The 12,151-nt window shown below is 47.8% G+C and overlaps 1 protein-coding gene across 4 annotated transcripts in view; it reads right to left on the bottom strand.

Moving 5' to 3' along the window:
- Positions 1–12,151, bottom strand: part of COG7 (component of oligomeric golgi complex 7) — a 61,106-nt gene that overhangs the window by 12,737 nt on the left and 36,218 nt on the right. For all 4 annotated transcript variants that reach the window (XM_036279522.1, XM_036279523.1, XM_036279525.1 and 1 more), the window contains 2 exons: positions 5,811–5,997; positions 4,303–4,443 (listed from right to left, as the gene is read on the bottom strand). In XM_036279522.1, coding sequence (XP_036135415.1) covers positions 4,303–4,443; positions 5,811–5,997 — 328 coding nt within the window. The remainder of the gene's footprint in view (positions 1–4,302; positions 4,444–5,810; positions 5,998–12,151) is intronic.

Below are 12,151 nucleotides of genomic sequence, written 5' to 3'. Positions count from 1 at the left end.
TTGAGTGGGGAGGGACAAAGTTAGAGCAATGCTTTATGAAGATGAATGCAGCAACTCTGAGGACTGAGGGTGGGGCGATGGGCAGAAAGCTCAAGGAACAATTCAGAGCCCTGGCCGGTTTGGCTCAGCGGTTACAGCATCACCCACGGACCAAAGAGTCACGGGTTCAATTCCAGTCAAGGGCACATACCTTGGTTGTGGTTTGTTCCTGGCCCTGGTTGGGGTCGTGCAGGAGGCAACCAATTGATATGTCTCTCTCACGTAGATGTTTCTCTCTCTTTCCCTTTCTCTCTCCCACTCTATCTGAAGATAAATAGAAAAATATCCTTGGGTGAGGATTAAAAAAAAAGAAAGAAAAAAATAGTTCAGAGACAATGAGAACCTGGACCAGGGCAGTGGCCACAGGAACAGATGGGAACCATATTTAGAAACAAGGAACAATGACAGCTTGGTGGTAAAGTCAATGGCAGAGAGGGACACAGAGGGGTAGAAGGAGCAGCACCATGGGGCAGGATGGAACCAAGGGCTGGTTGTGGGGAATGACCACTGTCATATGCGTGCATTCAAAGGACCAGCGCTGTGGATGAGAAAGGCTTCAGAGAGGAGGCAGGAGGAGCAGCGTCAGAAAGTGATCTGTGGGGAGAGGGAAAGAGGCACCAGAGAGGAAGAGCAGTTTGGAATGAGGGCCCGACAGAGCCCATTGAATTAGGAGGGGCTTAAAAATAAAGCAGACAGCCTGGCCAGTGTGTCTCAGTGGTTGACCGTCAACCCACGCACTAAGAGGTCACCGGTTCAATTCCCGGGTCAAGGGTACATGCCCTGGTTGTGGGCCAAATCCCTAGTGGGGTGCAGCCAATTGATGTTCTTTCTCATCGATGTTTCTATCTCTCGCTCCCTCTCCCTTCCTTTCTCTCTAAAATCAATAAAGGAAAAAAATTTTTTTTAAAAAAAGGATTTGATCGCCCGGCCAGTTTGGCTCAGCGGTTAGAGCGTCGGCCTGCGGTCCGGAGAGACCCGGGTTCGGTTCCCGCTAAGGGCACGTACTTCGGTTGCAGTTTGTCCCTGGCCCTGGTTGGTCGTGCGGGTGGCAGCTACTCGATGTGTCCCTTCACGTCGATGTTTCTCTCTCTCTCTCCTTCCTCTCTCTCCCTCCCACTCTATCTGTACAAAAAATGGAAAAATATCCTCGGGTGAGGATTAAAAAAAAAAAGGGATTTGATCCAATGATCATAACAGCACTATTTACAATAGCTAAGATCTAGAAACAGCCCAAGTGTTCATCAGTAGACGAATGGATAAAAAAGCTGTGGTACATTTACACAATGGAGTACTATGCAGTTGTAAGAAAGAAAGATCTCTTATCCTTTGAGACAACATGGAGGAACCTGGACAGTATTATCCTAAGCAAAACAAGACAAACAGAGAAAGACAAATATCACCTGATCTCACTTATTTATGGAATATAATGAACAAAACAAGCTGAGAAACAAAACAGACCCAGAGACATGGAAGTGGGGTGCAGACTGACAAACCTCAGGATGTGGGGAGAGGGAAGAGATAGACCACAGAATTTATACCCATGTGTGCATAAACAAGGACACTGACAATAATGCTGGGGTGGGGGGGGATGGGGAGAAGGGTGCCAATGGGGGGAAAAAGGAGAAACATCTGTAACAAAAATAAATAAATAAGTAAAAAAAAAAAAAAAAAAGGCAGAGAATGTAGGCTTGAAGAGGGCAACTGGGAAATGCTGTAGATTGTTTTTCTGTTCAAAATTTACTTAAAATTACCCTCAAATGGGCTTTTCTATCCATTTGTCACCAGGTAACATAGATAAATATCAATAATCTATTTTGAAATGAAATAGAGTGGCTTTATATTCCTATCATGTACAAGGGTGGTACAATTGACCAGTAAACATTAAAAACAAACATTTAATGATCAGGGTTTAGTTTTCAAATCCTCGAGACCACAGTGCTTGCCTGTGCTGTGCTTCCGTGCTGACACTGCGGAGCCGCCTGCCTCCACCTCCACGCCCACGCCCACGCCCACGGCGCTGTGCTGGGGCCCAGCCAGAAGGCCTGAGCTAAGCAGCCAGAACCAAATCATAACCAGCAGCTCAGGATGCAGAAGGGAGGTGATAACAGGTATGAGCTCCATGGAAAACTAAGACTGGGAGAATTAAGGTTTCAGAGCACAAGGTCAAGATTTTCAGCTTTGACCCAATAAAAATAATAAAAAGAACCAAGTCTGTAAGTAGGGGAGGAGACAAGAGCTGTGAGGATGCCGATCCCCTCACCTCTCAGGGCAGATGGACCAGTGTCGATATCTATCTGAAATGGAAGCGTGAGCCCTGATGAGTGTGGCTCAGTGGTTGAGCATCAACCCATGCCCCAGAGGTCAGGACACAGCCCAGGTTATGGGCTCAATCCCCAGTAGGGGGCGTGCAGGAGGCGGCCAATCGATGTTTCATCAATATTTCTATCTCTATCTCCCTCTCCCTTCCTCTCTCTCTAGAAACAGATAAAAATAAATAAGTAAAAGAAAATGGAAGAGTGATCAGCAAAGACAATGACTCTGATCTCTAATGGTTTCCATAATCTTTTTTTCCTTAACCTTGGAGCAATCTGGGAACTAATTTCTTTTGCAATGAAGAAACTAATATCTCAAGTTCAACCATTCCTTTGGTTTCCTTTATTTTCTTTTTATAGTTAAATCCAAATAAAATGTATATGGCATATGTTTTATTTATTTTTTAAACAGCATGTGCTATACAACTGCACCTTCTTCCTGTGGTCCTGGCCAGCCTTCGACACGTGAGCAGGACGAAGGGAAGTCTGGGTGGACGAACAAATGTTCGCCCTGCTTATTGTTGGGATTCTGAAGAAGTTTGTTGCTTTTTCCTTCACACCTTCAAATATTGCTTGATTTCAGAAAATAAATATATATACTTTTCATTCTTTTAAATTCTCATTCCTCTTAAAAAATGAGAACCACAAAAAGAAAGAAAACCACCCCTTATGAAGCATCTTCTCATTGAGCAGCCATTGTGCTAAATTCTATCCTATACAAAATCTTACTTAATCCTCACATATGTATATGGTGAGAATTACTGTGTCCCCACTTTAGAGATGAGATGAGCTCACAGAGGAAGCAGCAGCGTCAGCCCTGTGGTCCAAAGCCATGTGCAGGCAGTGCCCGGGACAGCGCGGGTCATCATCACTGCCACTGAACTGCAACAGCTGTGGCTCTCTTCCAATCTCACCCCTGCCCCAACCACACCCAAAATGTACAATCTGGCTGGAGTAGATCTCACTGCATTTTGCATGGAAAAATAATTAAAAAATGAAAACCACAGAATTCCAGGGGTAGAAAGAACCTTAAAATCGTGTGGGTCAGCCGGGTCATTTTCTAGATGGAGACCGTGAGATGCCAAGAGGGGCTGAGACTTACAAGCCTACACAGTAAACCCGGCGCCCAGCCTGGCATGCTTGCAGGGAGGCAGCAGAAAGCCAAGAACTTGTACTTAGGCCAAATTCATTCTTGTTGCTTCCCAAAAGGAGCTCCTGGTTATGAAAGCCACATAATTGGATCTTTCCCAAAAAACTGTCTTCAAAAAACAAGCCAAATCCCAATAGACTTGAGGAGACAGTGAGAGATTAACAAGGGGACCATCCCAGGAATCCTAAGAGAAAATGAGGAGATCAGGACCAGGGGAGACTGATCCAGTAGAGAAAATACGCACGGGGGCAATTCCTTGTAAAGAAGTCGGAACAAGAGGGAAAAAGAAGAGAGGCGAGGGAAGCGAGGCCCTCCGGACAAGCCGGCAGAACAGGATCAAGGAAGAACAGAGCAGAGCCCTTCCAGCCTTGCTCTCAAACCCCAGATCAGATCTGGGCAGGCAGTCTCCAGAGTTAAGTTCCAGAACAAACTCTCTAGAAATGTTTGTGGCATGATGAAAACAATCTCACAAGACAAATTAGCTCCTCTGACCTGCCCCAACCCACCTTGTGGCACGAAATCTCCTTACTTCCCCCTTGGAGGGCACAGCTATACTGCTCCTGATGGCTGGAGTTAATCAAGCAATAGTAATAACCCCAAGAAACAGCCTGAAAATACAGCATCACAGTAAATGCAATTAAGATAAGGAATTCTTGCCAAGCAATGAACTGCAAGGGACAGTGCCTCTGTGCAGTGGGACTGCTCGCCTTGGAGTCAAAGTGGCCCTCCGGAAGCTGTGGGGGGCTGGGAGAGGGCAGAGAGAATATCCCTGGGAAGGAAGCAGGGCAGAAGGCAACTCACTTCCATTTTGGGAATGAGTAGCAGCTGCTGTTTGATGCGCAGGAAAACTGAGTCGAAAGCCAGCTGGTGGGCCTGCTGGTTAAGGCGAGTCAGGGCTGCTCGGGAAGCAGACAGCAGGTTGTGGTTACTGGACCCTTTTTCCTAAGACAAGAAAATCAAAAGGCAGTTTGTTAGGCCCTGAATCCAAACCCAGTTTATTGGCTAGTTACACATTTTGAAAAGTCACTGACTGGAAAACCGTGGGGGGTTCTAGACAACAGTGGTTCCCAAAACAGGACCCTTGGGGAACCTGCCCAATTAGAGACTCACAGGCTCCACCCTAGAACTATGAATTGGAATCAGCAGGGTGCTGGAGCCCAGGAATCTGTATTTTTAATCCACTTTCCCAAGTGATTCTGATGTATTTCAGCTAACACAAATTCGTGGGTTGGCAATTTAGGGAAAACCAATCAGAAGTGTTGCGTACAGACAAGAGTGACAGATAAAGCCCCGACCCCCGTGAGGCCAGGTCGATCACACAGGCTGCACACCAGAGTGCACAACCTGTGCAAGTCCCAGGGATTCTAAACAGCCCGAGAAAATGCCGAGATGGGAAATGGAACCTTAGCTTTGCTATTATAAATGAACCGATTACCAACAACAGAAATAAGTCAGATTAGCAATAAAGATAAACAGAGCTGCTTTGCCTCATCACAGAAGCACGGATGAGTGAACTTGCAGAACTGCTTTAACAAGAGTTTGTCGAGCTCAATGAAGTCAGCTGGTGGGCCAGGGCACAGAGTGACGGGAGGCCATGAGGGCAATGCTGATCGCGCAGACAGGGCCAGGAGCCTGAGGCCCGTCAGGATAGCTCCAGGTTGCATTCGGTGCTATGGGAACAATGTCTCCTCTGCCATCACTGAGATGAGGTTCATACCAGACCAGGGGGTGTGGGGATGATGCTGGGAAGGATGCCTGTGGCCCTCTTGGAACCTGGGGGCCATTCCCAGGGAGCTGTGTGACTCCTTCCATTTGTTCAGAGGTCCTTCTATCCCTGAACCCCAAGGGTTTAAGCTCAAAGTCAAGGGCAGTTTTATGGTAGACAAACTAAGACTCTAAAGGAACAGCTAGCAGAGCACGCTTATCCCCAAGTTCTCCTATTGCCTCCCATAGCAACTTGCACTAAAGGGTCCTCTCGACCCTTGCTCCTCCCTGGAAAAGAGGCCCAACTTCTCTGACTGCCGTGCTGGGGTCCCCTTTCCGGGTCCTTCCCATGGGCAAGCAGCCCACCTTTCGTCAGTAATGATGCTCCACTCACCTGACCCTGACTGCTACATCTGTACTGCAATGGGTTCCAACCCAGTCTAGCGCTTAGCCCCTCAAAACCACGACATTAATGAGACAGAGAAGTGGCAGCAGGACATGCCATGGCCCAAGGCCCACACAGGGCCAGAAAGCCAGGATCGGGGAAGGGTGAGTGACAATGGACAGTTTTCAATGGCAAGAATGCCACCAGTCTGGGCTCATACCTTGAGGGTATAAAGTATCTCCATTAAGCTGGCATATTCAGCAGGGCTATCCTTCTGGAGGTAATTATACTCCTGCCACGGGTTCTTGGCAGAGCTCTTCCTGTCCGTCAGGATGCTGTCCTGAACCCCGCTCAGGCTCCGGGGGCTGTAGGCGTCAGACAGGAACTTCCCGGCTGTGGACAAAATCCTGCAAGGACAAAGGGGAGCATGACACCCCAAGCGTTTTGTATTGAACTTCCTTCTTGAAGTATTCAGATTGCTCCTTACTAAGTCCCAGGATATCCTCATGAGGCAGGTGGATTTAGGGTCCATTTGCTAAGGAAATGAGGGCGTCCTTCACCAGTTAGGAGCGAGCTGGATGACAGGTGCACAGCAAACACCAGGTGCTATTTCCCATCGAACACTCCCTCCTCAGAATATGCCGTCTCCCTGGCAGGACAGACGGCCTGCAGGGCAGCTGCTGCCTTCCTGCAGTCGGGAACACGGGCACTTTCCCTGCTGCATGCGCATCGCTGTCTGCACTAGTCAGAGCTGTGTGGGGAGCAGCACCGGTCACAGGGACACTAGACAGGGCAGAGGACAGCTATCCCTGGAGAGCCGACAGCAGCTGAGTGCACACCTCCACCACAGGACTCACTGCCACACACAGCTCACAGGCACTGTGACGTCTGCCTTAGTGGTTTAGGGCTACAGCAAAATCTACTTAGAGAAGCTGGCCCTCTCCAATGTCTCTGAGAAAGAAATGTGCTTCCAGAAAGTTCTATGTGATGACCAAACCCTAGTGCTGCTGGAGAAGATGGAGCTCTGTCTCCAACAAGGGTGACCACTCCCATGGACGCTGAAAATCCTCCACTTGATTTTTCCTTAACCCAACCTTGCTCTCCAGCTACACACGTCAATGGGTACAGAATGATACGAACATACGTACCAAGAGCAGACATCACAATACATCCCAAATGTGGCTAATTCCCTGACCGCTCCTTTACCATCATTTCTTACAAAAAACACTGCTTTGGACATGCCACTTTTAGGGTGCACTCACCACTTTTTTCCCCAAAAACAAATCCTGTGAGTTGTCGGGAATGAATGACTGCCTGTACTAGACACACCCTGGGGACAAGCCCTTCTTGAGCAGCCACCTGCCTCTGCCACTGAGGTCGAGTCAGATTTCCCTGTCCTCAGGCCTAGTGATCCTTTGGCTGGGTCGTTTGTCCGCCAAACCATGGCCGTCCCTGCCACTGCCTCACTCCCAAGGCGTCACTGCTCCTTGTCGGGGCCTCCGCAGCTTTCTCTTCCTCTAGTCTGTCCACACTCCACTTACTCTGTCCTCCTACGCGTTCACAGAATGAACTTTCCAAATGTCAATCTGATTTTGTCTTTTCCCAAAGCTCTCTCTCAGTGCCCCAGGATGAATCTAAACATGCCAAGGAGGGGCACCCAGGGCCTTCCCTTGGGGGAACCCTGGTATCCTTACAAACATTCCCTCGTCATGCCAAATGCCCAGCCCTCAACCCCACACGCTGGCTTCCCATGCTCACATCCCTCAACCGGAAATGCTCTCCCTCCTCTGTGCACCTAGGGGAAAACCCCACCTCAAGAGCTGGTCCCAGGGGCTTCTCTTCAGCCAAATCTTTCCTGACACCCCCCACCCCAAGGCACTCAGTCTTCTGCTCCCCTCAACCTCTCACTTCTCTCATGGCATTTATCATCTTGTCTCATTTCTCTCACACTAGAAGGTGAGGATAAACAGTGTTCTTCATCTCTGAGTTCCTAGCACCTAGCACAGTGCCTGCCTGGCACATGGCAGGTGCTCAGCAACTGTCTTCTGGAAGACAGGTGAGCCTGGGTTTGGTGGGCCGGAGGTGGAGAGCCCGCTCCTGCCTCTCTCTCTAGGAAGTCAGCTCTCCTTTGCAGGGACACTTCACATGCACATAAGCCTCAGTCAGCTGGGGGAACTGCCTTCACCTGGCATCCGAGTTGACGAACAGACACGGTGGGAATGTTCAAGTATCAGAGATTACAGTTTAAAATGTCAGCATAGCCCTGGCTGGTTTGGCTTAGTGGTTATAGCATTGGTGCACAGACCGAGGGGTCACAGGTTCAATTCTTGGTCAAGGGTACCTACCTAGGTCATAGGTTCAATCCCTGGCCCCAGTCGGGGTCATGTGGAAGGTAGCCAATGAATGTATGTCTCTCTCGTCGATGTTTTTCTCTCTCTCCCTCCCTCTCTTGCACTGTATCTAAAAATCAATGGAAAAATATCCTTGGGTGAGGATCAACAACAAACATAAATATATAGCTCCAAGCCCAAGGAACTAATGGCATCTTTCCCCTCGTCTCTTCCTCCAGACACCACTAGGTGATCTACTCATTAGAACCTGATCTCCTGTCCTATTGTGGACTAAACCATATGAAATAAATACTGAATTTACTCATACATCAAGGAAATTTTCTCGTAACTGCAGTGAACTCTGAGCCAGGTACTGAGGATACCGGAAGATTGAACAGTCACTGCCCTCAAGCTCAGAGATTCATAGGGAGTCTAACATGGGCCCACGTGGAACTAACATTACAATTCCATATACTTCCTCAGTTCACTTCCTTTTCATGAAAAGTTGTTACCCACTCCTCAGTCATGGAAACTTGGAAGTTTAGATTCCCAAACCTAATTATTTCATTGAACTATCCCACTAAAACCTGACCCTGGTGAAAACACCCTGCCCAGTAAGAAAAATCTTCAGAAGATATGGAAGCAACCCAAGTGCCACCAATAGATGAGTAGATTAAAAAACGGTGCTATAGCCCAGCCAGTGTGGGTCAGTGGTTGAGCACCGACCCATGCACCAGGAGGTCACTGGTTCGCTTCCCAGTGAGGGCACATGCCCAGGTTGTGGGCCAAATCCACAGTGGGGGGCATGCAGGAGGCAGCCAATCGATGTTCTCTCTCATCGATGTTTCTATCTCTTTCCCTCTCCCTTCCTCTCTTTAAAATCAATTTAAAAAATTTCTTAAAAACTGTGCTACACATATACAATAAAATACTAGTTGGCCATTAAAAAAAAAATGAAATCTTGCCATGGCTGGTTTGGCTCAGCGGTTACAGCGTCGGCCTGCAGTCTGTGTTCAGTTCCCACTAAGGGCATGTACCTTGGTTGTAGTTTGTCCCTGGCCCTGGTTGGTCATGCGGGTGGCAGACACTCGATGTGTCCCTTTCATGTCAATGTTTCTCTCTCTTTCTCTGTTCCTCTCTCTCCCTCCCACTCTACCTGAACAAAAAATGGAAAAATGTCCTCAGGTGAGGGGGAAAAAAAAGTGAAATCTTACCATCTGCAACGACATAGATGGTCCTAGAGGGTATTATGCTAAGTGACGTAAGTCAGACAGAGAAAGACAAATACCATATGATTTAACTCACATATGGATTCTAAAGAACGAAATAAATGAACAAACAGAACAAAAACAGGCTCAAACACACAGTGAACAAATTTTCAGAGGCAGAGGGGTTGGGGGCTAAATGATAAAGGTGAAGGGATCAAGTGCAAATTGGTGGTTACAGAATAGCCACAAGGATGTAAAGCACAGCACAGGGAATATAATCAACAATATTGTAATAACTATGTATGGTACCAGATGAGCACTGGAAATATCACGAGGAACACTTTATAAAGTATATGATCACTAATACAAAATAATGTTGAATGTAAACTGTAATTGAAAAATCAAATTTAAAAAATAACAGAGAAATCCCTCAGGTGACACCCAACTTGGCCCTGCTTTACTCATAAATCACAAAATGACCCCTTCTGCAGGGAGGTGATCTCTAGAGCCGGAGAGCCAATGCCTCTTGTCCCTGAAGTAACCGGAGCGTTCCCAGCTGCTGCCGCTGCCACCCAGAGAGAGGGACCCTTGCTAAGTGTCTGAGTCCCCGGTGAGACTGACAGGGGGAGAGATAAGCTTCACAGGCACTGCCAAGCCTGGCCTCCCTGACGGGAGCCTGGGTGATGGCTGTTCTTTTCCCTTTCCAGCTTCAGTGCCTCCAAAATGATGTCTCCTCCTGAAGAGGGTCCCCTGAATACATGCAGCCCGTTCTCATCTCACACCAAAGCCAGGTTTTCAACCTCTGGGGATTCATCCTATCTATCACGGCCCCATTCATCTTCCCAACCAGATCCTTCCCCACCCTTTAGAATGTACTATTCACCTTCATTAAAAGATTAAGGAGCCCTGGCCAGGTGGCTCAGTCGGTTGAGTATCGTCCTGCACACCAAAAGGTAGCAGGTTCAATTCCCCAACAGAGCACACACCCAGGTTGCAGCTTCGACCCCCAGTCAGGGCACACACAGGAGGCAACTGATCAATGTTTTTCTTTCTCTCTCTCTCCCTCTTCCTCTCTCTCTAAAAAAAAATCAATAAAAAACATCCTTGCCCTGGCCAGTGTGGCTCAGTTGGTTGAGCACCATTCTGTGTACTGAAGGGTCACCAGTTCAATTCCTGGTCAGGGCACATGCCAGAGTTGCAGGCTCAATTCCAGGTTGGAGTTCAAGCGGGAGGCAGCCGACTGATGTTTCTCTCTCTCTCCCTCTCTCCTTCTCTCTAAAAGATCAATACAAACATATTTAAAATCGGGTAAGGATCAAAAAAAAAAAAAAGATCTGCCCTGGCCAATTTGGCTCAGCAATTAGAGCATCGGCCTGAGGACCAAAGGGTCACAGGTTGGATTCCCGGTCAAGGGCACGTACCTAGGTTGCAGGTTCAATCCCCAGCCCCAGTCGGGGTTGTGCAGGAAGCAACCAATCAATGTGTCTCTCTCACATTGATGTTTCTCTCTCTCTCTCTCCCTCCCTCCCTCCCTCCCTCCCTCCCTTCTACTCGATCTAAAGATCAATGGAAAAATATCCTTGGGCCCTGGCCAGTTTTGCTCAGCGGTTAGAGCATCATCAGCCCACGGACCAGAGTCCCAGGTTGGGTTCCCGCTAAGGGCACGTACCTTGGTTGTAGTTCATACCCGGTCCCTGTTGGGGTCGTGTGGGTGGCAACCAGTTGATGTGTCTCTCTCACATTGACATTTCTCTCTCTCTCTCTTCCTCCCTCTCTCCCTCCCGCCCTATCTGAAGATAAATGTAAAAATGTCCTCAAATGAGGATAACAAAAAGAAAAAAGAAAAATATTCTTGGGTGAGGATTAACAAAAAAAAAGATTAAGAAAAGTTTGTATGTTCTGACATGGAAAGATGTCTGAGACATATACATACACCTATGGAGAAACTGAAGTCTAAGGGCAGAAACTCATCTGTGAGAATGAACAGCACGGGAGACATTCACACATTCTTGATAACTCAGCTAATGTCCAGGTTCAGATCACTGCCTCAGAGCTGTATCACCTCAGACACAGTTATTTCTGCAAATAATTTCTTTTACTTAAAAAGTTATTACCACCCTGGCCGGTTTGGCTCAGCAGTTAGAGCAATGGCCTGTGTTCCAGCGAGCCCTGGGTTCAGTTCCCGCTAAGGGCACGTACCTCGGTTGCGGTTTGTCCCCGGCCCTGGTTGGTCGTGCGGGTGGCAGCCACTCTATGTGACCCTTTCACGTCGATGTTTCTCTCTCTCTCTCCCTCCTGCTCTGAACAAAAAATGGAGAAATGTCCTCAGGTGAAGATTAAAAAAAAAGCTATTACCTGTGCCAAATTCTATGCCTCGATGTCTCTGCATCTATAAAAATGAGGGTAAAAACAATACCTACCTCTTTGGCCCCTGAGAATATTAACAAGTTAATTCATATAAAGTCCTTAAGGTGAAAGCTTAATAAATGTAATGGAGGGGGGCGGGGCATGTTAACAATGTTTCTTCTGGAGAGAATTTTAGGGTGAGCATATTTTTGGTTTTTATTCTGCACACTCGCAAACTGTTTTAATTTTTGCAATGAGCTGGGGCCAGGCTGTAATTACTACTGTATTTAGGAAAATAACAAGCTACATGTCTTTCTTTTAAATGTATGTTAGATTTTCACCTCTTTTTAGGGTCCTCTGTGAACACAGACCTACTCACCTTCCACCCATGCTCCCGTGTGTTCACGTGCGCATGTGAGCACAGGTGTGTGTGCATGGGGGCTTACAGCATCATTTACGGTATTCACACACGTCCACCCTGTCTGTGGTGCCGGGTCCCTGCACTCAGGAAGCGGCCTCCCTGCGCTGGGCGCTGCAGGAGTTATGGAAAGCGGTAGCTGTCCCTGCCCTGCTACACGACTGGCCCCACACTGAGAACCGCCAGGAAAAACTTCGGACATGAAGACAATCCAGAGGCTCAGAAACAAAAAACACAAAGTGGTGAGAAGAAGAAACAA

This window comes from Molossus molossus, unplaced genomic scaffold (genome assembly GCF_014108415.1).
Source record: "Molossus molossus isolate mMolMol1 unplaced genomic scaffold, mMolMol1.p scaffold_m16_p_3, whole genome shotgun sequence".
NCBI classification, from domain to species: domain Eukaryota; kingdom Metazoa; phylum Chordata; class Mammalia; order Chiroptera; family Molossidae; genus Molossus; species Molossus molossus.
The sequence above is the reverse complement of the archived record's forward strand: the minus strand, read 5'-3'. Positions and strand labels throughout refer to the sequence as shown.